Below are 26,612 nucleotides of genomic sequence, written 5' to 3'. Positions count from 1 at the left end.
AGTCCTTCAAATATTTGCCCCATTGACTGAGCAGCTTTCCGCCAGCGCCCCGGGGCTCGGCGAAGGCGGTCCCGGCTCTGGGGATCCAGCCCGCTCCCAGGCCGATTCCCGTCCCACCTCGGCTGCCGGCACCCGGTTCCAGCTGCGCTGACACCCTGGGGCTGTGAGGATGGGGCCGGGGAGGGCTGGATGGATCCCGTAAACACCTCCACCGAAGCCGGGCGAGGACGCTGGGAACAGCCGGGACGCGTCCCCTCGAGGCGGAGCGGGAGCAGGATGGGCGCGCTGCCCCGCTCCGGGCACTGCCCGCCCCGCCGGGCGCCAGGAGGCAGCGCGGGGCCGGTCCCTGCGCCGCCCGCCCCGGCCCGGGATAATCATTAACCAGCCCTGGGGACCCGGGCCGAGCATCGCCGCGCCCGCACTCCCCAGGGACCGGCACCGACCGCGGGCACACACCGACCCCTCCGCCCGTCCCCAGCCCCCGGCACCGCCCACGGCCGCCATGGACGGAGAGGCGAACGGGACCCTCCACCCGTCCTGCAGCGCCAGCGAGCCGCCCTACTCCGAGGAGCTTCTCCGGAGTAAGTGCGGAGGCGTGAGGAGAAGGGGTGCCCGTCACCCGTGAGCGGCCCCTGCCCGGCCGTGCCCTCAGCACCCACCCGCGGCGGATGGCGGAGGCTGCGCCTGCCCTGCCCTGCCTCTGTCCCTGCCCGTGCCCCTGTCCCTGTCCCTGTCCCTCCCCTTGTCCCTGCCTCTGTCCCTGCCCCTGTCCCACTCCCTGTCCCTGTCCATACCCGTGCCCCTGCCCCTGCCTGCCCCGCCACCGTTCTTCCCCGGCGAGGAAATCCCCGGGCGGAGGGAGGCTGGCAGCCGCCCGTCCCGGTCGATCCTCCTCCTGTCAGGGGGCCGAGCTGCCTCTAGCTTCGGAGCAGGGCGAGGGGACAGCACGGCCCCCAACCCGGAGCTGCGGGGGGAGTGCCAGAGAACAAGCTGGGCGCGCCGGGGCCGCCCGGTACCCGGCGAACGGAGCGCTGAACCGGCCCGTAGAGCTGCTCTCTCGGGTGAGATCTGAGGTGTGGCGATGTCCACCGAGACGTGCACTGCTCCGCCTGCAGCCAAGCCTGGAAGTGCCAGGGGTTTTTGAAGCAGGTTTAGCTTAAAGAGCCTGGGGCAGAGGCTCTCCTTGGCCTTCAGATAGGCTGCGGCCACAGCAGGAGTTAATACCAGCGATGAGCATGAACTTCTAAATTAAGCATGAACTTCATTAAGCATTTCTTCTGTCTCTGGAAACACCACTCTTGAGAAAAAATGCACCTCAACCATCAGCTGTGGGTAAAAGTTGATATCTGTACCCAGTGTCAGTGGAGACATAAAACTTGTCATGTGTGGGTAAATGTTGATATGTATATCCACCATTAAGGTGAAGACATCAAGTTTTATCTCACTCTAGATATATCAGGGGCTTTTCCTTACATTGATCATGTGCCCTACAAATTTCCACTGAACTATTAAGTTTACCTGCCTAAGGAAGTTACATGTAACATGCCTGTTGACATACACTGGAAGCAAAGGACTAATACATGAGTGAACATGTTTGCTTGTGGCCTGCCTGGAAAATTTCCCAGAATATGTATTTACTGTATTTATTTGTATTGTGTATTATGTAGTGTGTATTATGTATTCATTTGTATTCTGCTATATATTCATGTTCCTCTAAGGATATTTGTCCTGTAAATCCACCTTTCTGAAGGGGACTATTGCATAATGCTTTGAGAACATGAAGGCGTATTCTTCCCATGTGCTCTCTGTAGATCCTGGAAAGATTTAGTCATGAACTTAAGTGTTTGAATTGTTCCATGGAGTCAGTGGTCTGCCCGTGTAACTAAGGCTGAGTGCAAGTCTTTGCAGGAACAGGGCAAAGAAGCCCCTCAGAGATGGTGTTGTTACATTAATGTTTAAAATGCTTATGAAATAAATTGGAACTGTCTGTTTTCCTTTCTCTCTCTGCAGGCCTCGACCTACCAGGGAGATTTCTCTTTGCAACCTTGACTCTGATGACACTAATTGCCATTCTGGTATTTATAGAGGAAGCAGTCTACATCTACAGGAAAATCCCCTCCTCCAAAAGATCAATCATAATTTGGATTAATGCTGCAGCTCCAGTAAGTTAGCATGGGAATGAGATAAAACTGAATGTTGAAAGTAGGGTTTCCCAAAAAATCCCCATGAACCTGCTTTATCTCTGCCCTTCTTACAGCCCTTCCCCTTTCTCTGTAGGTGATCTCTACTACTTCATGCATTGGCATGTGGATTCCTCGCTCAACAATGTTTACAGATTTCACAGCAGGAATGTGAGTACTCTGCTTGTTTCTAGATGTTGCCCCAAACCCTGAATTTCTTCCCTTTAAACATCTGCTGCCCTTGGTAACACAGTCATTTTGTAAATTTAACAATTTAGTAATTTTTTGTTTGAGTTGAAATCTCTCAGCAGTTCTTTCCTGGGAGGTGGAGAATGCTGAAACAGTTCCCAGTGTCACAGTTCTCCAATGTGGGAATGTTAGCATGAAGGATCTGTGACTCGCATGTAATTGATCCTTCAGATTGACAGTCACTTTGAAGCAGTACTCTGTCTTTCCTCTCTCTGCATGTCATGGGAAATGAGAGTCTGACCTATGACTTCTCTCCTGCACTTTTACTAATAATGAGCCGTGGAGGTTTGTTATTAATGGTGGCAAGTGAACCTCCGATGAGTATATCAGTGTAAAAATGTTCCACAGTTGTCCTGATAAAAGCACTTTCTGTACAAGCATGACAGCTCTGGCATGCACAGAGAAGGGAGGAATGTGGTCCCTGATTTCTGGATATGATGGCACAGCCCTGATGGGCAGAACCAGGTCGGGGTTGCTGTGGCCTTGAGCACTCCACATTTTGGGATGACTTTGGCACACAGTGCAAGACAGCATCACAGACTTTCATGAGCTGTCTCACCCCATGTTACACTGAATTTACTAAAAGAGTAGAGTAAAAGAGGAGGGAAAACACTGTAGCAGGGAACACTGTCAGCATGCAGCAGTAGTGCAGGTAGTGCAGACTGCCAGAAACCTCCAAGTCCTGTGGCACTTCAAGTGTGTTTGAATTCCCCCCCTCCCTCGCCCAATCTGCAGGCAGTGCAGCAGAAGAGGACCCCTTTTATTTGGCTGGATTTCCATGAATCAGTTCCTGGGAAGGGTTGAGAATGTGCAGATGGGGAAGGAGGGAGAGGGGGGGTTGAAGCAGTTGGTACTTGGATCAGCTTTGTCTGCAAAGGAACCACGCCCTGACTGGGCCAGCACATTTAATGATAGATGTATATATGAACCTAGCCACGTTTGTTGATTGGAAGCTGTGTTTGAGGAGGAAGAGGACTTGTTCTAAAAAGTTTGGACCAGTCAGGAATAGATAACTTATGGAAAAATAAAGCCATAATGACTTGGGTCAGAAAATCATGTGCTTTAATACTGACTCTGCCACCAGCCACCAGAGTGGCTTTGGGAAATTCCACAGTTGCTCTGTGCCTCGGTTTATTCCTCTCTCAGTGAGGTTAGGGCTGTTCTGGCCCTCTAAGATGAAGGAAAGTGGGAGGTTTCTCACAGATAGTGCCAGAATTTTTGTTGATTGCAAAGCATAAGCTGTAAAAATTAAAAACTTAGAAGGCAGCACTAGCCTGCGCAGGCATACGAGAGATACACAGGCAAGTTCAAGCTGCAATTCTCTTCCTCTCCTAGATTTTTTGCCATAGTTATCCACAAGTTCCTGATGATGATGATCAAAGAGTGCGGAGGTCAAAAGCTGCTCCTCAGGCGGTTTGAAAAGAGTCACTTCACGATCAGCACCGGCCCCTGCTGCTGCTGCTGCCTTTGCCTCCCTCGTGTGCCCATCACTAGGTGAGTTGCCCTTTAAGATTTCCCAGCTTGAAAACGGCTGCGGGAATTCAGCCAATTTGGCAAAGCCAGGCTTACAGCAAAGGGCCTCCCTCGCTTCCCCAAAGTCAGTTTCAAGCGTCTCTTTTAAACAGCGTTGTCACTTTGGGGCTGTACACCACCTCTAATTTATTTTGTTTCTATAAGGCAGGGGGTTGTGGGAGGAGGAAATTCTACTCTAGAAAGCCTAATAATTGAGATTTCAGTTTCTTTCTATTCCAGAAGGGAACAAATATCTTCAAACTGGGTATTTTTCACAAGCAGAATTGTCAGATGGAGACTGTCTTGATAGAAAATTTCTCTCACTTTGCTAAAATTTAAATGTTTCTTTCTGATTTTGACTTTAAAACTACTTCGGTTTAAAATAATTTTTACAACAAAAAGTAGGTGTAATTTCTGGAAAGTTTTGATCTCAATGAAATGGCATTATCTGATGAGGCAAAAGCATATGTTTTCTTCTAGTAAGTATTAAAGGATCTTTGAGAAGTGGAGTAAGGATAGAGAGCTGCACCTACAGGAGCCAATATAGACCTCTGTAACATAGACCTTGCCTGGTGGGGCTCCTCCTCTGGCTCGTGTCACTCTGTCATGTGCAGGCTGCTCCACAGCCTGGAAGCCTCATGTATTTCCCAGGGCTTTCCTACTGGCACAGAGCACAAGACTGTTTCTCTCATTATAAGCAAAATCTGAAGGACTGAATGTGCAAGACAGAGACTATTCTATGAGGGCGTGGACTTTAGTGTCAGAGGGACCTTGGGGACTTTACAATCTGTTAAAGGAAAGCATCAAACAGAACACAGCATAGTGGTTTCTGACACATTTTCAAAAATTCTTATTTTTTACTATATTAATTCTTCCTTAAACTTCCCCATTTGGTATTAGAATTTAAACTCTTGTTTCCATCATTTTGTTTTAACAGAATAACACTAAATATTTACATGGCGGGGGTACCAAGTAGTAAACCAACTAAAAAATGTATCTTTATTTGTTTTTCTTCCTGTGTCTGTCACCCTCTGTATAGGTTGTGGTAACTGGGAGCTTGGGAGAGGATCCTGTACTATGCCCTGCCTGCTGTTGGTCAGTCCAAAGACAGCTTATGCAGGATGATATTAGCTAATATGGACTCATTTCAGGAACTAGATAATGCCTACTGCTGCTGGGAGGAAGGACAGCTGTGTGTTTAAAAAAAAGGCTTTTTGATCTGCAGAGGGCTTTTGGCTTCTCTGTAGTACTGGGAAATCCATCTGCTCTCTGCTTCTAACTTCCAGCCTTTTCCCATTACAGGGTGACTTTTTTTTTTCTTTTTCAAATACGAGCAAGCTATACCAGAGCAAAGTCAATCTCATGTCCTCCTGTAGGTATCTTATGGGGAAACAGGGAGGTACTCCAAGGGAGGGATTTGTTCTTTTAAAAAAACATAGGCTATCAAGCAGTCCTGGGAAAAATAACAAGGTACAGGTGAGGCAGGGTAACAAGTAGTGCAATGGAGAGAGATCTGGCAGAAGAAATCTGATGGTCAACAAAGATAGACCCACATTGAATCATAGAATCAGCCAGGCTGGAAAGGACCTCCAAGATCATCAAGTCCAACCCTTGATCTTCTACCACTGCGGTTACCAGCCCATGGCACTAAGTGCCACATCCAGTCTCATCTTAGAAACCTCCAGGGATGGAGAATCCACCACTTCCCTGGGCAGCCCATTCCAATGCCTGATTACCCTCTCTGTAAAGAATTGACAAGGGAAACAACTCATGGCATTGCAATGACTGCACTGTTTGTCATATTTATTATTCTTTAAAGCCCTTTGGGAATAATAAATCTTTTAAAAAGCACACACTAAGTGGCTGGTCCATTGCAGGTCTTTCCACATGTGTTTGTGCTGTTCATAATCCTGTGGTTATTAGCTATATTCATTGAGCAATTCCTATAATTTCTGGTTCATGGCTGTATTCTGTAACATATAAATGTTTTCTGCTGAGGCATCTCTCATGGCAGACTCAAGGGCCCAAGGAGCTACAGTGAAGATAACATTGACAGTATAGGAAATAATACACAGGAACAGACTTAAAACATGAGCCATATGTAGCAGCTATAGCTTGTCCTGTGAAGACTAAAGGAGATTTCAGGTCAGTCAGCTTTCATCCCCTCTGTTAGAAAGTTCGTTTGCCCCTTTCCTGCTGGCCTTTAATGCTGCCTGGCCAGGTTACTGTGTATGGGCTGTGTTCTGGACCCAGTTTATACTGACAGAGGTGAGGAAATCCTGAGCTGTCCTGCTGACCTTGTGCAGTTTGCCAAGTGAAAGACAGTTCCTTTCTTCTGTTAGACTGCAGCGGAGCAAAACCATATGCTTATGTGGTACTATTCATGATGTATTGAAAAACTACCAGTCCTTTCACCTAGGTCTGTATGATTCCCTTTCTTGATCTACCACAGGACTAGAAAGTGTCTCAACAGGAAGGCTGAATTGCCCAACTTCACCAGAGAACTGAAATAATAATACAACAAGGCAAGAGCATTATTGTTCAGAAACCGGTTATGCTGCTACTGGCTCCCTGGTTAGCTTCAGGACAGAGAAAGACATCACATTTTGCCCAGTATGTAGTTGCTACAGAGCAGGAAAAGTACTATTTTTGTAGAGACTTTATTAAATAAACACTGGGAAATTCTTGGAAAGATATTCTAATCTTGAAGCTGTTCCTTCTCATATTTTAGCCACATACTACAGGAGTGGAAAAGTTTTGCAGTTGATAGTATCCAAAAAATGTTATTAAGGTTGCTAATAAGATCTTGGTCTATCTAATTTTTTTTTTTATTTTTGTTTTTTGGCCAGGCAAACCCTCTTTTGGCTGAAGGTGGGCACCTTTCAGTTTGCTGTCTTTCGACCTGTGCTCGTATTTTTATCAATAGTGCTTTGGAGTAATGGCAATTACCTCCTTGACAATGTAAGTAAATATTTTAATCAGAGGTGGTCCACAAAATCCATAGGTTTTAGGGTTGATGTTACTGTCTTAGCCTACAACTGACCTGTGAAATCTGGGAGCACTTCCAAGTAAGTCTTTACTGTATTCTTTTTGACCTTGAAGCATATAATTTCTACCTTCTAGACCCTCAATTTCCTGTCTTCTCTTGGAAAGAAACTGGGCATCAGGGTATGTTTGGCATCAGACATGCTCCAATACATTTCCCAGTTTGTATGGTTAGAACAGTGGGACTACAAGTTGCCCTGTGTGATGTACCTGCCCTGTGTTTTTTAAAGGTACAGCCTTAAGAAAAAAGTGCATGTACTAGCACGTGTAAACAGGAAGCCTAATTCTATGCTTTTCTGCAAATCATGGTGATTTTTATATCTGTGCAAAGTAGAAAAGATAGTGCTGTACTTCTGCTTTGTCCCATGTAACCTGCAAGATGATGGAGAAGTCTGTGACTGATAATAATTTTGCACCTCTTAGACAACTGAGATTAAAAGTAATTCTTTTTTTGTTGTTTCATGGTATAAAACAAATGACCCATTTGAGATGTCACGTTGGATATGTTCTCATGAGCTGCTGAGCGTTGTCAGCTGCTTCTGGGGTCAGATTGAGGGGTTGTGTCAACTGGTACCTTCCAAGGCTGAACAGATTTCCATGTTGATGCCTGTTGGGTGAGAGCATGAGCCAACAGTTGGTTCTGTGCAGTTTCCCCATGCAAAGCCCAGCAGCTGCTGCTGCCACCAGCTTTCATGGAGATGGGAACAAGCATTTGAACATCTGGATCGTCTAGTTCACAACTTCTTCCTGGAAACAGTAAAATGCAAAGTAAGGTTCTATAAGGTGCTCTTATTTTATTTGCTTCTCAGTTATCTCCCAAAGAACCTGCGCTATGGATCAACATCTTCATGGGTGTCCTTACCCTTACTGCTCTGTGGGCAGTTGGAATCGTATTTCGAAAGGTTAGGACTCTCCTTACCTGTAAGAACATTATCCCAAAGTTTGCCCTTTATCAGGTGAGAAGTTTAATATTTTTGGTAAGAATTTTTCTTAACTGCTGATGCAACACTGTCTCTCTAGTTCTTGGTCCCTCATTGAAAAGTTACAATATTTTCTCCCATTAAATACAGTGTGCAAGGGCGTATTTTTACCTGATTAAAGCTACTGTTCAGTTTTGTCTCGAGCCAATTTACCTCTTGTCTCTCAGAAGTGCTGGAGATGTGAAAGACACATAAAATCTGTCTATCTTTATACCAGATAAAGTATAAAATCACACCATCTGCGGGGCTTGAAGCTTTGTCGATGTGGTATCACAAAATGCAATGTTAAAATGTTAGTGTGTGTCTCTAAAAATCAGGAGAGGATATATTGCATTGTGTGGGTGGCTGTTGTTTGAAGCATTTCAGCATGCCACAATATTCTGTTTTAACAGTATTTTTCTTGGCCATTCTGCATTTCAGGGTTAGATAATAATGAAACTTATTAATGTCTGGAAATTGTTATATAGTAAGGAATAGAACCAGATACATTAGATTGAACAAGCACAGGGACAAGGCCACGCTCTTCCTCATAACCTTGAAAAGAGTGCAGAAGAATCCTTGGTTATGCATATTTCTTGAGCAGGACATAGAAAGGTTGGTGCACTAAGGTGTCTGTTAAGTAAATTATTAAGCACTTATAACAGATGGTCATACCTGCAAAGATGTGTTAGGGTGAATTCAGGCTTAGGATGGCAAACTCTGGTACTGTGAGGGTTTATACTCAGGCAGCTACAGAAATACTTTGGTATCTCCACAGTGGCAAAGGCCTTTCTCAGAGAGTAGCAGGTAATATGATGCACAGGTGATGGTTGCTGGATTCAAGAGGCAAAGAGTCCTTCCTACCTCCTAGAAAGAAGCCAGTCCCATATAACCTGGGGACTAGGATGTCTCCCTGCTGTGGCAAAAAGAGGAGACAGCAGAAAAAAACATTCTTTGAGTTCTTGAGAATATAAGCTCATAGGTCAAATTAACAGGCAGTTTTTAAAACCTTGTTACCTGTTATTCAGAGCTCAGCATCATTTAAAATCCTAGCTGGGAGGTTTGTGTATATTGTACCTCCCAAATGAAGGGCTGAGAAGAAGCACTTTTCAAGTTGAGCTATAATTTAATACTCATCTTCAGAGCAATATCATCCTGACCTTAAGATGAATGCTGCAGAATGGCAGGCAGCCTGCTGGTAGATGAGAGGAGAGGGAGGGCAAGAAAGGAGGAATGAGGCAAAAGAGGTTCTGTTATGAAAGCAGAATTGGTGTGTGAACTATAAATCCTTTTCTGGTAGCTCAGGCATTTGTTTTCTCTTTCTGGTGCAGTTTATTGTTGTTCTGAACCACCTGCAGACCGTTATTATCCGCATGTTGGCCACACAAAGAATCATTCCCTGTGCTCCACCACTCTCCTCTACAGCCAGAGCATCATGTAAGTTTGAGAAGAATGTTTTTCATTTACTTATAAAGGTGCCAGTTCAGCGTTGCTAACTGCAATATCTGGTGTTTTCCCAAAGAACTAATTTCCTGGGATCATTAGCTTTTCAAGAATCTCAGTTTTTAGTTAAAAAAACAAGAATAAAAGTTTTATAGCTGTGACACTCATAGAGAAAAACTTGTTAATGAGAAGAGATGGAATCAGAAGTGAGAGGAAAAGAAATCAAAATGCATAATTGCTGTTAATTCTCTTATGTTTTTGATTCATAATTTATTGCATGCTTATTGATGGGCAATACTGGAATTCTGTAGCTGATGTTGCTGAGCATGAGACATACTGTTACAGGGACTGAATGGTAAAGTTTGTTCCCTTTGCACAGGTGAAAATTAATGAATTAATGAGCTGGGTATTAATTTTGCATCTGATAGTAATCTCCCCCTTTGGGGGGCTTTTCTTTGCCTCTTTTTTTTTTTTTTTGGCAGATATAGCCCAGCAGCTTCTCATCATGGAAATGTTTCTGATAACTGTAATCTCAAGAGTCATATATCGGAGAAAATACCATGACCTGGAGCCCCTGGAGTGCACAGATGAAGAAGCTAGGGACAAGAAGCAGACTTCTAAGATTATCCTGAATGGTGCAGTTGTTGAAGATGGCTTGCCAAAATTCTGCAATAAGCCCTCCTGTTCTGCAGTAGCTGGAAGCTCAGCTCAGGAATCTGTATATTCTTGCACCACAAGTAGCCACTGTCCATGTCAGAACAACTTCTGACACAAATGTCTGTGAGCTGTAGAACTGCAAGGACCAGTAGTGGAAAGATAACCCTGTTCATTCTCCAGAGATGCAAACATGGTGTGAGTGTTTTCATACCATGTAATTTAGTAAGATTTTATACCATGTACTTTTATGCTGTTACTGAGCACTTGAGGGTGCCAAACTGTCAATGTGATTTTTTTTATTTTTATTTTTATTTTTTAGCTATTAGAATGGATATGATTTAGAGTTAATCCAGAGACATTCTTGTTCATCTTTTTTATCTTTTTAAAATCTAATTTCACCCTGCATTGCTGTCATATGTCCAAAGCAGCATTTTCTCATCCTTTCTCCATTACAATAGATCATTTCCCACTCCCTGCCATGAGCTCACTATAGCTAATTCTGATCAGTAAATACAGTTGCATATGTTTGATCTGAAATCCCCAAACCTGTGTGGGCTCTCCATCTACAGAAATCATGATCTTTTTAGGGCAAGACTTTTTACATTCCTTGGCAATGCAGCTCCTAAATTGGTAAATACACAATTACTGTTTGTAAATATGTTACTGACAGATGCTCTTCCTGATGATGAACCTGGGATGGCAGGTTCTCTGTCACTGTCCTGGAAAAAGAAAATAGGAGTTAGAGTCTGGGATGTCTTCTGCCACTGGTCTGTAATGTTACATGGTGCTTTGGTTCTCTGCTTGGAAAGTGGGAGAGATATTTAAGATCTTTGTACTAACAGTGTCTGTGGGGATGAGAGCAATTGAAAGGAATGTTGGGGGTGCTGTTTGACAGCTGTCTGAATGTGAGCCAGCAGTGTGCCCAGGTGGCCAAGAAGTCCAATGGCATCCTGGCTTTTATCAGAAAAAGTATAGCCAGCAGGACCAGGGAAGTGACTGTCCCTCTGTACTCAGCACTGATGAGGCCACACCTCGAATCCTGTGTTCAGTTTTGGGCCCCTCACTACAAGAAGGACATTGAGGTGCTGGAGTGTGTCCAGAGAAGGGCAACGGAGCTGGTGAAGCGTCTGGAGCACAAGTCTGGTGAGGATCAGCTGAGAGAGCTGGGGGTGTTTAACTTGGAGAAAAGGAGGCTCAGGGGAGACCTTACTGCTCTCTACAACCACCTGAAAGAAGGTTGTAACAAAGTGGGGGTTGGTCTCTTCTCCCAAGTAACAAGGAAAAGGATGAGAGCAAATGGCCTCAAGTTTTTTCAGGGGAGGTTTAGATTGGGTATTAGGAAAAATTTATTCACCAAAATGATTGACAAGCACAGGAACAGGCTGCACAGGGAAGTGGAGTCACCATCCCAGAAGGTATTTAAAAGGCATATATGTGGCATTTGGGGACATGGTTTAGTGGTGGACTTGGCAATGCTAGGTTAACTGTTAGACTTGATGATCTTAAAGATCTTGATCAACCGAAATGATTTCATAATTCTATGGAATCTCCTCCCACAAACGCTCACCTCCCCAGCTTCTTCACCCCAAATCTGACCTGCCCAGGCATTCAGGAGGACTTAAAGTGTTACAGGGTCTTTCCAATTTGCAACCATTTCTGTGTTTGGTATAAACCTTTTTTAACTTTTTGCAAATGATCCTGATGTTCTTGGATGAACCTAATTGCATTGGTTTAGCTCACTATAATTAATAAGAGGATACTGTGTTTACTATGCATTTGGATATTCTGTTGGTTGGGCAGGAGGTGCAGCACCACATATGAGCACTTGTTCATCCTCATGCAGTCTGATCCCTAGAGGGAAGTACCCAATCCATGCAGTAAGATTGCTGATTCCATAAGTAGGCTGGGCAAATGTTGTAAAATATTTTAATGACATCTTCTACATATATTGTATCAAATACAACTTATCATCAGAGCAAAGCTAGGCAGATAGAAATATAGTATACTTTGGGTTCAAAGGGATCTTAGAAGGTGATCTAGGTCTAGATGCCCCCTGCAGTGAGCAGGGACATCTTCAACTAGATCAGGTTGCTCAGAGCTCCATTCAACCTGACCTTGAGTGTTTCCAGGGATGGGGCATCTAGCACCTCTCTGGACCACCTGTTCTGGTGTTTTACCACTCTCATTGTAAAAAATTTCTTACTTATATCCATCCTAAATCTACCCTCTTGTAGTTTAAAACCATTACCCCCTTGTCCTATTGCAACAGGACCTGCTAATCTTTCTCGTAGTTCCCTTTAGGTACTGGAAGGCCACAATAAGATCTGCCCAAAGCCTTCTCTTCTCCAGGCTGAACACTCCCATCTCCCTCAGCCTGACTTCACAGGGTGAAGGGCTCCAGCCCTTTGATAATTTCTGTGGCCCTCTTCTGGACCCACTCCAACAGATAATGGGGCTTTATTTTTAGCTTACATTGAATTTAAAAAATGGCTTTCAGTTTGGGGAGTGGTGGGAAATGAAATGTTCTGAAAACAACTAGTGAGCCATCTGGCAGTAGAAAGTGGGGCTGAATTAAACAAAATGTTTTCTTCTTTCTGAGATCAGAAATAATATTTTCTTTAACAACTTAAGGATTCCATTATAGTAGAAAACTTGCATTATTTTTGTTTGGAAGTGGTTAAGTAATTTTTATATTTAATCTCTTCTTCTAAGCGGGTAGTCTGGGAAATTAATACAGATTTTTGAACTGCATTAATATGAGAGAATCTGCACACTTTTCCCTTGAAATATGATTTATGTGAAAAATTTCACTCTGCATTAGAGTGTGTGCATTCAAATTAACTGAGATCAGCTAACATGTTCTAGACATGAGAAATCTTCTTAGTGTATTTTAACATTATGGCTATGGGAATATTCTAATGTTGCCTTATATCAGTGTAGTCTGGGCCGCAGTTACATACATAGGCTTGCAGAGCAATACTGAATTTGATAGTGACATTGGGAATGGTTGGCTGTGAGTTCAATCAGCTTCAAAATTGGAAAATAAAATATTTTGACTTGGTGAAGCATCTTTGTGTTTTCTGTAGTGGTTCTGCAAAAGGCATTGCCTTGATGGGTGGGCTTTGTGGCAGGGAAAGCAGATCCCTGTGCCATAGCACGGAGAGTGCATACAAAAACAGATGGAGTGTGTGGAGAAGTGGTGTCTGTGCTGCTCCAGAGAAGGCAGCTGCTGGGGCACAGCAGGAGTTCTTTACTCCTCGCTGGTGGTCTGGTATCTGTTGTGTCTCTGGAGCGCCTGTTAAAGATATCTTGTTAACGCCAGTGTGGGCCTGATTTAGCCACAGGTTATGGTTTTGGATAGATATTTAATACTTGTTGTGACCTTCATCTGACATATTTCAGCAAAAAAGACTTCAAGCAGACTTCAGATTTGGCAGCAAATCTTTTTACTGTGTGCAGTCATGGACATCTCATTCCAAATACCACTTACTTACACAGAAGTCTTTCCAGAGCAAAATTAGACGCACATTTTCTTAAATACATGGCTAAGAGCTTTCCTGATTTAGAGGTTATGTGAATGCAGCAGAATGTATGAATGTGTGGGTCTTATTGCTACAAATTTCTTTTTCTTTTTTTCTTTTTTTCTTTTTTTTTTTTAATTAAGAATTTCTCGCCCTCCTCTGGCTCAGACCAGTAACTGTATCTTGCCTAATTAAGGTGGGTGTCTAGGTAGGTGCCTAAGGAGCAAATAGCCAGGGGCAACATGTGGCCTCTATTGCAGTGCCTTCATTCAGGCACTCTTCAAATGAAAACTTAAATCACCACCTCCAAGGTGGACCTTAGTCAGTCTGAGTATGGAAAAACAAAACAGAAAGCCGGAAGTGCCTCCACTCTCAGTTCTGATAATGATCCCTTTCAGGTCAGCGAAAAAAATTCGCTTTCAATTACGTGTTTGTGATTGAAGAATTTGAAAACAGTTACCAAGAGCTAGAAGATAAATTTCACAATTTGATACAGCTCATTTGATACAGCTGTTGTAAAGCAATGAGTGTTAAGGTGAGTGCGTAACCTTTATGCCATGTTTGCTTGGGATTATCATGTGAGGAAGGGTAAAGGTAACTTTATCAGTGTCTTTTGTGATTAATAACATTAAACAGAAAGATAAGCATACACAGAGGTGTGTGACTGATGTTTAAGAGACTTCAGATGTCGCTGATAATGTCGGAACGGCCAAAGCAACACAGTCCAGGTGTGAGGTGAACAGGAAGCTGTTTATTGCTCTCAAGTGTTTCTTTTATATTCTTTGTACACTATCGTGCCACAACACAATTGGTCAAAAGTCTCAAGCATAAAAAACTGTAGACACTGCACACACTCTTATTGGTGACACTGAAGACACTGTCCATGCTGTGACATGCTGTTGGTGACACTATACACATTTTAATTGGTGACCTTTGGTCTGGGCTGCATTACGTTTGTTCCGTCCGGCATTACAGTAAATATTTCCTAAAAGCTGGTTATATTCCTCATCACTAATTGCCAGGCTGCTGACAGGTTCTCTGTCAACCCCGACATTCAGACATTTGGAAATAATTCATGAGAACAGGGGAAAAGATGTCATGTTTTAGGTGCCCAGGTGCTAAAGATGCAGGCAGGAGGGTGAGCACTGAACATGAAGTCTCCTGGAGTGTCATGTAGGGGAATGTAGCATGAACAACCCACAAAGAGGTGAGAGAATGAACTCTAGCACCTTGTAACATTGCAGGAGGAGGCTGGCAAAGAGAAGCTGCTCAGTGCTCTTTTCCATCGGTCCTTCGAGTTGTTATTTTTAAGGCAACACTAACTGAATCCCCCCTGTTCCAGAAGACCATGGTGTGGGCTCCTGTTGGTTGCAGCAGAGGCAGTGCTGGAACCTTGAAGAGGTTTCCCCAGCAGACCTCTTTGCAGTGGCAAGCTTGTCATGTCATTGTGTTTCTCACATGTCAGCAGCAAAGGCCTCATGACTTAATACCCAAAGGATGTGTTTGAGGTGCTGGCTATAGACCTTTCTATCCCTATATCCAATTGTCCTCTCTGCTCCTGCACCCTCACACTTGTCCCTGCCTCATTCTCCCTGCTCAAGAGAGAAAAGGATCACCTAAGTACTCCTCAGGGAGGAGGTACAAAGGTGTAGGCTCATGCCTGCAGACCCAGGACAGGTAGAGCCTGCTTTCTAGTAGAGGCCAAGTTAAAAAAAAAAAAAAATCACAATAACAGTTGTGATCCCATGGTTCCCAGAGCTGGAGTAGGGGAAGAAGTTAAGTAACAGTATTAGAATATGAACAGTGGTAAATAGGGCAAGTTAGGGAATAGGTAGATTTAGTGCAAGCAACAGAGAGGCCCAGAAGAAGACTCATGGATGAAAGAGAAGACAGCAGCCATTTGCTCCACAGCTAATGCAAATGCTAGAATAGCTCTGTTTCAACAACTCCACCTCTTCAATGCATTGCACTTGGCTTCATTACCCTGTTAAAAAAGTCTGACTGCTGCTTTGGCTGACAGCCATTCAGGTATTCCTGCAGGACAGCTCATGAATCTGCTTGCACTCCTGAGCTCCCAGGTAAAATGGATGACATAGAGTGTGGGGGAAGAGAGATAGATAATATACTGACTTTTGCACTGCTTTAGATCCCTTTAAAAGTGTTAACTAGGTGATTCTAACACTTGTCTGAATTAGCATGATCATCTTTGTTTTAGCAAAAGGCAGGGAAATCTAGAGAACTGTGTCTATGCATTGGGCTGCTTGACAACACGAAGACAATCAAAGCAACGCATTGGAAAAGTTCAGAATCTATTTTTGCAAAACATTCTTTTTCTTTTTTTCCCCTATTTCTCAATTTCTCCATTTCTTTACATTCAAAAGAAGTTTGTTATACCTATATTGATGCCACTTACTAACAAATAATCAGGCAGTTGTCATGCTGCTAAGGTAGCTTGAAATCTCAGAATATTTTTATTGTTCTTCGAACAAGGAAAAGAAAACTCTGCTGCAGGAAGTGCATTGAAAAACAGGAAGAAGAATTTATTGAATAACTTTTACAGTTTTGTGGGAGAAATCAGACAAATTTTGGCAATATTTTGGACAGTTTTGGTCAGTTCTAGGGAGAGAGCATCCCTTTCATTTGTGGATATCTGGTCTCTTGACAACTACAAATAGACCACATTCTTTAAGACCTGTCTGTCCAGCATCCATTCTGCAGGTAGGTCACAGCATATGTAGAAAACTAAAGGTAGGATAGAACTACTTTTGTTTCCTTTAATGCAATTTAGCAGCTGAAAAGTGTCAGTTTCCCCTTTAGAGACTCAAGCTTCATATCACAGATGCCATCTGGGAACTAAGGAATGGTTTTGTTACAAGCTGAAATTGGTTCAGACCTCTTGGAGAACTGCTAAGCTGTGCAGAAGCGCTGAGAGATGTTCTGCAGAGCAGAGCCATAAGGAGAAAGGTAAAATGCCTGGTAAAGGGCAGAGTGTTGACACAGGGATAATTAGCAGCTCAAGGGTTCTTAACAAGAAAAAACAATATGAAAAGCATGTGAAATCCTACAGAAACAAAACCAACTAGCCCAAAAATGGCAGTTGAGCAATGTCAACAATCAGCCCTTTCCAAGTGGCCACAAAAGCCAACTCGTCTCCTCTAGAATTGAAAGTAAACTCGGCCAGCCAGGGCTCCTCGGGTGCCTTATCAGGGGTGGTGAGCACTTTAGCTTGTTAGCTCTGCCTACACGCTTTGTATGTTGACCAATAAATCAAAAGTTTAACTCTTTTAAGCTGTGAAATCCATTTTGCAGAGGCTTGGTAAGTAACAAAAGCTACCCAAAGGAAGTGATCTAGAGCAGAAAGGCTAGAAAACAAGGGAGAACTATTCAGTATAGGCTATCACCCTCTATCACCCTTTGAAAGTCACTACCTTAAGAACCAAAGGAGGAACTAGAAGCTTTCCATTCCAAAGCATGGAAACAGCTTTAAATTTATATTAATCCTTTATCGCAAATTACTGAAAAAGGTGACTTTTGAGTTTCTGTGTCTCCTTGTAGCCTTGCCATACCCAGCCAGCAAAGGGTGTGAGCTAATTGTTAAATTCAGTTCAACAAGTTCCTCATTAGGGGGAAATTACCTGAGTTTGAAATCTGCTAATTTTCCAATCAGGGTGAGTGTTTGCACTTGTGATTTGGAAATAATTAACACATGGTATAACATCAAAACCTATGTAAAGGCTAATGGTAGAAGGACTAATTTCCTTGGCATGAAGGTGGCGTGCTTGGTTTCCCCAGAGGTCTATTACTATCCTTTCAGTATTGGTATCTGCTGTGTAGGGCCTTCTAGTATTTTTTAGATTGATTCTCTGCAGAGTTGTACTTTTTAATGTTAGTTTTGAAAAAATGAACCATTATCTTCCAGGACTATGAAGAATTTTTTTTTTTATTTTGAAAGTGCTGCATTTCTTTCTTCTTCCTATCAGTGTAGACTTTCCCAGAATTACTGGTTTCTATTATCCATAAAAGGAGGCCATAAATTGGTTAGGGCTTTAGCAAGCTTTAAAATGCATGTTTTGGTCCTTCAGGGCATTCCTAGGAATGTGAATGCCTGCAGTATTTAGAAAGAAAGGATGTGCAGGTAGAAAATTGATCAGGGAACCAGGTGTGTACATGGGACAAATATCATCATGGCTGGGCTTTGTGAACAAAGATTTGGGAATGGGAGAAACAAATGTAGTTGGAAAACACAACAGAATTTTCTACCTTAGTTTCAGCTATTGATATAATCCTGATCATCACCACCTCTATGTGTTATTGGATAACATTAACTGGTCTAAACCAGATATTTTTTCTGGTAAATGATGCTACCCTCATAGCTTAGAGCATGGCACTAGTACAGCTCGGTGCATTAGTGCCCTGTCACCATGAAGCTTGTGAGGGAGAGGATCAGATTTAATCCCTGGGAGCCGACTCCACCCAAGGGTGTCATTAGTCCTGCTGGTGTGAGTGCACTGTGGCTGTTGACAAGGAGGGTGTGACTTGACAGCCCCAGACAAGGAGAAGAGCCCGCTCCACGTGAGCAGGCAGTCTGGGAGTGGTCCAGTTTCTGCCATGGGAGCAGTGACACAGACTGTAGTAAGTAAGCTCTGCCTGTCCACAAATGGCACTTGGGGCTTTTCTTTGCCTTTTGTCACGGCCTTGCCTTCAAACCCCTGAGACCTCCAGGCAGAACCTCCCACAAAAAAGCAAGCCAGCCAGGGGAGGGAAGCTTTAAATGGCATCTCATCTACCAAAGCTTTGTCAAGCAGCATCCTTCAGGCAGAAAGGCTGCCCCATGAAGCCCTAGGACAGAAATGTGGTTCTTCCTGGGCAGCTCTGTCTTCTCGCATGGCCACAGATACCTATGGCAACTGTTTGCACTGAGATAGGAAATGTGTTTCAGGAACATGTGATTCAGTACTTGGGAATTCTTTTACTGGATTAATATCTCTGACTTAGGTAACCTGTTTTGAATGCTTCCAGTACCATAATTATTTGGAGCTTTCTCGTCTCAATGCATTTTTGGATGAACCTAAATAGAGCTTGCTCTTCTTCTTTCACAGAGGAAGCATTTGTGATTTGTGCCTAAGCCCATAAAGTAACATTCATGCTGCCAGAAATGCTACACAGAGGTGGTAGAGATGTGCATTTTCATTGAAGCTGATGATGACTCCCTTTCTTGGTCAGTTTTGCTTTTTATAGCTCATTGCTTATGAACTACTGCTGCTTGTGAAATTCAGGGCTGTGAGTCTCATATGTCCTTTTCCATTGCTCTATTTCTGTTTACTTTTGTTCATGACATCAGCTGCTGCAGCTTCTGTGCTTCAGAAGAAATTGTTCATGTTTGAACTGGTTGCTTTGGTTATAGACAGTGTCTCTTAAGACAAATCCCAAAAGATGTGAGAGCATCTTCTTTTCCCTCTCCTGTACCCCTTGCTGCTCATATGCAATATGAAAATAAGAGCATGAGCAAGGGAGAGGGGCTAGCACATTAAAATTCATGATTTTGATTGGAGATGGTTGCTTATTTTTGAGAAACTATTTATTTTCCCTATATACCTTATCTTTGACTTCCAAAAAAGGTCAAATTTCAAGCTCTGGTCAAGTAACCATTATTTCACAAGAAATACATTGGCCATTTCCCTCTGGTTCTTACTGAGCAGCTATTGTGTAACAAAAGACACACCTGGCAACTCAGGGGTTATTTTTTTCTGCAGTGCCAGCTGCCTTGGGAGTTGCTGAAGAACCCACACTGCATCAGCAAGGAAGATCAAAGCTGTTGGGTCATCTGCCAGACCAAGTCCTGCCTGTTGCCTGTCTGTGGATAACTTTAAGTAGATAAAGCTCAACAAACAGTTTCTTTCTTCTTCTCTTATTCTTTAGGTTACGTGCTGCTTTCTACTGGGCAACCCCTTCTTTCATGCTTCTTCCTCCCTTTGAAATTCTCTTACTGAAGGCCCAAAAATCACAGTCTCCTTCCCATAAATTACCTGGAGAGAAGAGCCCTTACCACCAAAACAGGGCATGTCTGACAAAGTCTCCTTGGGAGATGCTACCTTGTTTGGCTGCCTGCTGAGGACCCAAGGCAGCTCTTAGCCCTCAGGTAAGTAGCTGTGAGGTCACAATAGTCTTTGCTGTCAGTATAATTTATGTGTCAGAAAATCAGCCAGCTTCTGGAAGCTAATAGTGGTCTCTGAAAAAAAAGTAATGAGTTAAACGTTTGTTGGTCTCTTACCTGCAAATTGTGGATGTCAAATGTAAATTACTTTGCTACCCAGCAGTACTGGAAAAAAATAATTTAAAAATTATTAATCTTGGTGATTCTCCCAGCATTCATACAAAAAAAATCCCTCCTATTATTTCTTTCTTTTTATCCACTTGTACAAATTTAACTGAGTTACATGTAAAGCTGATTTTAAGGTCATATGAAGTAATATATGTACACTAAGGTAAGCATGTCAAATAAAAGTTTTGGGGAGTTATGTCTGATCCAACACAAAAATTATTTGAATAGAATTTTTACATGTGTATTTCCAAATCACCATCAAGGTTATCAAGCCATTTTCTGCTTTTCATACAAACTGCCCTGTTTTTAAGTGTTGGCCCAGTAGACAAAATCCCTCAGAAGGGAACGGTCAGGTTCATGTTTTGTTCAAATCCTCCAACTCCTGAACAACCAATAGTCACATTACAAGGCAGCAAGCAGCAGCAGCCAGGTGGCATAAGAAACCATCTCTCAGGTAAGCCTTGCTTCTGCCCTGTGGTGCCCTCAGCTACAGCTTCTTCAATGAACCTCCATTCACAAATCTCTTGCAAATTAAAATTTTCCTTGTAATGATTACAGTTGGATTTTGAACTGCTTTTGTAATGTTCAAGAAGACACAATGCTAGTTTTGTGCCACCATCCCATCGTCATTTTTAGCCTGTCTCTCTCTGTAGGAAAATAACGCTGATAAATGGAGAGAGATTAAAAGGATTTTATTTGGATTTATCATTCTTAATTTTCTAGACTTAAACCCACCCTTTGAAAGGCTTCCTTTGAGGAAGTTATCTGAATCCTTTAGTAGTTTAATAGGATTTGTCTAATATTACTGACCTTATCCCATCCTCAAGCTGGATTTCCACCAACAGTCTAAAGAGATTTCCCTGACACTATTGCAAATCCTCTCTGTAAACTCTTGTAGCTGAGAGACTTGCTACTGCTGCTTTCCCTCCACATGAGCAAGCAATCTCTATTGAAACCCTCTCCTAAGGAGAAGTGAGACAAGAGTGACTGTTTGGTTTTTCATTTAAATCATGTCATTAATTACTTTCAAATTTTCACATCTTCTGACTGCATTCCTCAGCCACCTGAAGCCGGTGAAGAACCCCTGCAACTGTGTAACATTAAAAAAATTGCCATGAGAGATGATTAGTAAAATTTGGCCTACTATCTTCCCCCTGTCTGTCCTGTAGTCCTGGGAAGCTACAAGCTGACTTTTTAGCAATGTGCAACAGCTGTCCCCATCCCTGAGGCACTTGCAGGGTTTTTTCTCTTTTCCAGCTATCGGTAATGGTTGAAAATGGCAAGTATATGCAATGTGGTGTTTCCCCTGGCTCTTGTGTCTCCTCCTGTATTTCCTGTATTGCAGGTGGAAGAACACATAGGTCTGTATTCTACACTGTCCTGTCTTTCAAACAATATTTTTTTTTTCAGAGAATCAATCCCATCTTGCTTTTCTAGAGCACAACAAAGGTCATATTATGACAGATGTGAATTTTTTAGTTGTGAAAATAATTATCAGAAAAACAAAGTATTTCTCATGGAAAATATGTTAAGCATTCCCCATAGTGCTCTCAAAGAGCAAAATGCCTTTTTTTTTCCTTATGTGTAAATTCTGCATTGTGTATGTCCCCAAGAAAAGCTTGTTTGGTCCACTATTTGGTGGTTCTATACATCAGCAGGAGCTAAATCAACTCGATTATTTTTTTGCAACTAACATATTTAGCTTTTTAACTTGCCTGTGCAGAAGGTACCAACAGAGCAAGGGAATGGGAGCTACCAGAGAAGTGTCAGTGAAGGAGTGCCAGTCATCAAGGATTGCAGCTGGAATTCCCCAGCAGCCTCAGCGGTTTCAGCACAACATCAGTGGGATGGCACAAACACAAACTTCAGCCTCTTTTGCTATGATGGGAAATACAGTTCATACCCATTTAATTTCTTTTTATTCTATGGTTTCTCCAGGGTCTTTAGTGCTATACCTTGAGAAGGAACTTCATCCTGCTCATGAAGTCAAAATCACTGTATTTGAAATAATTCTCCACTCTGGTTAAAAAGGAACCAAAAAAAAGGAGTATGATAAAATAATTATGTGTCACACCTCCATACCCCTTCCCTCCCATATCCACATTTCTTCACAAATGAGGAATTGACTGTGGCACCCACAGGGTAAGGCAGTCATTTCACAGATTACAGATTATCACTGTTGAATGCTCAGTGACTCCACCTGAGAATAAGTCGACTCTAGAGGCTGAACCCTCTTACCTTCTCCAGTAACCAGATTACCAGCAACTGCAGTAACATACAGATGTTCTGAAGCAGAGAAACGCGAGGAATTCTTACATGCAGGCGCTGTTTGTGCCTTGCCCATGAGCAGTCCTCAGTCACTAGATGGCACACTTAAACAACTCACCGCGCTCCTGACCCTGCTCCACAGGTAGCGGAGAGCTTTTCCCACGGGCGACAGGGACTCCTTTGACGCACAGTCTCGTTCTGTGTCTGCTGTATTTTTATTGCAGTTTCCTGCCTTCACTGGTATGCTTACAATTTATTATTAGCACACAACGCTCGATTTCTTTGCCTTTGGTTATAGTTAATAAATTAATCTTGCCGTCTTTAACTTTGGAGAATGTCTCGTTTCGGTTGCTTTGAGGAACGTCTGCAAACAGTGATACGATCCTGGTGGCCACTCCATCAGCGGTCGCACAGCTGGAAGATTAGGGGACTGTGATTTATTTGGGGAGAGATAATGCATGGTGCATCCCCTCCCGGGTATTGATCTGAAAGAACAATTTTTACAGAATATTTGTATCCCTTCCATCATTTTACGTATGTTCCCAAAAATATTTAGTAGGGTTTAATGTTCTTTCACCAATACCAGTAGCATAAGCATTAAGAATCAACACTTGTTTACCTTCTAACCATCCCTGTAGAGGCAAAATGTAAATCAAACCAGGTGATGGGCAGAAATTTCAGTTCTTGTTCAGACCCTATTGTATTAGTCCTGCCAGGTGGGACTCCACGTCCTTTACTGTACAGTACACCTGTGTGTTGCAATAATCACAAATTCAGTGAGATTACTTTATCACCTTTTGCTCTGACCTTCATCCCTGACAACACAGGACAGTTAATTGCACATGGAGATGTCTATATACACGTGCAGTTCTTGCACCCTGCCCTCCACGTGAAGACATAGTGCTGGGACCTGGGGCTGGTTCTCCAGCTTGTGTTGAAGTCCATTGCCTGCCAGGCACAAAGCAGACAACTCTGCAGGGATGCATTTTTACAGCTTGTCAGTCTGGCTGTGTATACAGTAACACTTTAAATTGGATTAGTGTGTGTGAAGCAAATCTCCTAATCGTGTTTCTAATGATGCCTTGGGCTGCCCAGGGGGCTGATCTCTGAGCACTCCAGTGGGATGTCTACTGTGGGAAGCCTAGAGCTAGTCCAAAATGTGAACAATGGAGATACCAAGTCCTCAAAGCAAACACCTGCACTGTACAGACATAGCCCTATGGTGCAACTATACTGGCCAAATGTAGGTGGAAATACTGTTCCTGATGTTTAACGTGAAATTTTCCCCAGACTTCATGTAGGAGCAGTCCTTGAATTTGTCCATCAGGGATCTCTATATACTGTATGTTGTTTCCTTTAAATTAAGTTTTTCAAGAATTTTGCTATTGATTAGTGAGAATTAATAGTGCCTACTATGGGATATTTTTCTCTCCTCCTTTCTCCTTGCCCTTGTATGAAGAACCAGTCATGACTTCCCAGGGATTTGTTGTTCTGCAGTGTTGATGGATGTGGTACCAGACACAGGAAAAATTCTATTATATACAGAGAAGTAACATACCCCCCTGCCCTGTCCCACAGTCTATGATGCTATGGGTTGAAGCATTTCAAAGGCACACTGCAATTTCCCATCTAGGAGAATTCAGTCACACAGGGTAGCTGTTTTCAATCTTACTGTTTTTCACTTTATCATTCTGATTTGAAACAGGATGTATAAAATCCAAGCTCAATGTCCCCTCTAGTTGGAGCCTATTCCTTCCTTCTTCTGGTTAAAGAAGCACTGTCTGAATTTGATGTCCTAGCTTAGTCTCTCTTTAAATATGGTTAGGGAGAGCCTGCTGATACCACTTACTCCTGGAAAAAAATTCTTCACGTTACAGCAACAGCTCCTGTTAGACAGCAATATCATCTAGTGATTAATATTATCCTTCTCCATTTTAGTTGGTGGTATCTGGCAACTTCATGCCTTGAAGTCTGACTGTGTAGGAAGAAGAAATGACTGGGACAGAGGGAGAGAGCCAGGACTAGTGCTCACACCTGCAGTCTCTTCTCAATGGGTCATTGTTTGTTGGGCACCTTGTACTATGCCAAAAGACCACAAGGGTTAAAAGCACACAGCAACAACCACAGTTGTTTGTATCAACTAACACACACACGAGACAGGTACAACTAACAGGCTACTCAGCTAAGTATTACTCAAGCGTTAACTATGACATAAGTACTTAAATACAGGCTACTTCAGCTATTGCTGGGCGGGCAGGCAGGCAGCTGTTGGTCAAGAGGGGAGTTTTCACTTCCATGCCTCTTCGGAGAGGGCCACAATCACTCATTTGGCCACTGTGCTGTCTGCTGAGTCTCTGCCTTCTTTCTGAGGGTGTTGCAACTTCTGCCCTTCCTCAGTATTTTCCAACTAACCATTACTGCCTCTACAATTTCACTTCTGCCTCTGAACTTACTTTAACATGGTTTATATTCTTTCTTGCATCATCTGGACAACAACTTTCTAAGTAAAACTCAGCCATGGCATTACAGCTGTGCCACCACAAAAACAAGCCTTGGGTCACCGGCAGCTGAACATCTGGGCTGGTGTTTAGCATTTGAAAATTAGGTACATATTCCCACCAGAACAAAGGTAAAGGCATAATATTGCTCTTAGTTGTGACACCTAAACTGGTGTCATAGTGATAATTAACACTAGGGGGTTTAAATTATGATTAAGGCAGGTTAGACTACTGGCTCCGGATATTTTGGTACCATCATGAACTTCAGGCTAGACAGCTTGTCATAACACCAGCAACAGAGTCCTTGAACTAACCATTGATTATATCACAGATAATCTATCAGATAAACACACTAGTTTTGGTTTCTGAAAAAAATCTTACAGTGATAGAAAATGTCCCACAGGCTCAGACAGATTGTCCTGGGGGTTGCATTAACACATTAAGAGGGACCAAGTCCACCAGAATGCTTTCAGCAAGACTGTTGGTTTTGAAATAGGCTGTAAAAGATCTGAGCAACAAATTTTGTGGTGGAGTCTTTTGAGAAGAACAAAGAGAATATTAGAATCCAGTTTTTGAAGGTTCAGATAGACAGGAAGACCAGGCATTTTGAACAGCAGAGCAGAAAAGCCTCCAGGTATCAGATAAATTAAAGAAGCACTTACCTACGAGAAGCTGCACATGCAGAGAATGAAGAATGTGATCTTGGTGGAGCAGGTGGAAAAAAAAGTCTTTGATTTGCTGGTTAATCAGAATGTAATGCAGAGAAATCAATATAAGGGTAATCTCATTTGCTATTTATTTCTGGCTTGGATATATGCATTTCATCAGTCATCTACTCTGGAGAGGAATGGTATGAATTTCAACACTTCTGCTATTTTGCCTGCAAAATATTCAAAACTGTTTCTGCGGAAGCTATGGGCAGCAGTGGGGGACATTTATTTAAAGAAACTTGGAACAATGGATCACTAGCGATTAAAATAAAAATGGAAATTACATTCTGGATGCAGGAGGCAAATGAGTGTTGCGTTTACAATACTCTGGCATTTAGGATGTATGAACCATCGCCGAGTAGCTCCATTTTGGAAATTTTGAAATCTGGTCGTCTTTTGAAAAATGCAGATTCAAGCTTCTCATTTTATGCTAATGTGAAGAGGTGAAGGAGAATAGCAGTTTGTTGAAACAAGTGAATTAACATGTGAATGGGGAGTATTGGACTTCTCCCTCTTGAAACAGCGGCTTTCAAAGTCGAAACTAGGATTTAAATCTCACACTGTGATTTTTCTCTTTTCATATCCCCAGATCATGTTACTTGTAGTGCATTAATAGGCTTTGAGCCTGTACCCCATCGACTAGAGGTGCTGTCATTTTTACTAATAGCCATAATCTACAAATCTAAGAATTGATGAAACAAGCTGTTTTCCCTCCCCCTCGCTAATTCTTCTTTTAGATCTCACTTTCAGTTTTCAGGACTGACTGTTATAAAACCTAGGAGACCAGCCTGGACTCCCTCCTTCCTCATCAAGTCCTTTGGTTTTTAGAGGAGCACACTGTCAGCTTTGCCAGTGAGGTTTGCCTTCAGTGCTGATGTACTCCTTGCAAATAAAACAAACTTGCAGCAGTGTACTGCTGAGTAAGCTAGACTGCAGTGACATAGGAAAATTAGTGCCTATAGAAAAAAAGAGACTTGGGGAGGTAGTCTCAGGAATTTTTCCAGCACAAATGTGTCTAAAACCTCACAGCTCAAACAACCTCACCCCATACTGTAACATGTCAAGCCACCTTCTGCAGAGACTGATATTTTTTGCTCATGTGAAGTAAAAACGTGGGAATCTCTGTTGTGAATGCAATCCCCCAATAAAAGCAAATTTTTGCTTTCCAAGCTCCTTTCCTCCCTCTCCCCACTTCCATTCCCCCGAATTGGCCATGGTAACCTGGCCTGCGTTTCAAATACCTGCTTG

General features: G+C 42.8%; 1 protein-coding gene across 1 annotated transcript; it reads left to right on the top strand.

The window, feature by feature from the left end:
- Window positions 1–217: 217 nt before the first annotated feature.
- LOC127474409 (organic solute transporter subunit alpha-like) lies at window positions 218–12,624 on the top strand. The gene is made up of 8 exons (XM_051795101.1): window positions 218–581; window positions 2,011–2,162; window positions 2,278–2,351; window positions 3,765–3,923; window positions 6,791–6,902; window positions 7,796–7,942; window positions 9,277–9,382; window positions 9,871–12,624. Exons 1-8 carry the CDS (start codon window positions 503–505, stop codon window positions 10,155–10,157), a joined length of 1,116 nt encoding a protein of 371 aa, XP_051651061.1. The 5' UTR covers window positions 218–502; the 3' UTR covers window positions 10,158–12,624.
- Window positions 12,625–26,612: the final 13,988 nt, after the last annotated feature.

This window comes from Manacus candei, unplaced genomic scaffold (assembly GCF_025592945.1).
Source record: "Manacus candei isolate 608988 ecotype Guabito, Panama unplaced genomic scaffold, ASM2559294v1 h1tg000041l, whole genome shotgun sequence".
NCBI lineage: Eukaryota > Metazoa > Chordata > Aves > Passeriformes > Pipridae > Manacus > Manacus candei.
The sequence above is the reverse complement of the archived record's forward strand: the minus strand, read 5'-3'. Positions and strand labels throughout refer to the sequence as shown.

Excerpts from the sequence above, each read along its gene's own strand:
- LOC127474409 (XM_051795101.1), top strand. The coding sequence starts at position 503 with ATGGACGGAGAGGCGAACGGGACCCTCCACCCGTCCTGCAGCGCCAGC. Across the intron at positions 582-2,010 it reads CTCCGAGGAGCTTCTCCGGA|GCCTCGACCTACCAGGGAGA; the intron begins GTAAGTGCGGAG and ends CTCTCTCTGCAG. Across the intron at positions 2,163-2,277 it reads GGATTAATGCTGCAGCTCCA|GTGATCTCTACTACTTCATG; the intron begins GTAAGTTAGCAT and ends CTTTCTCTGTAG.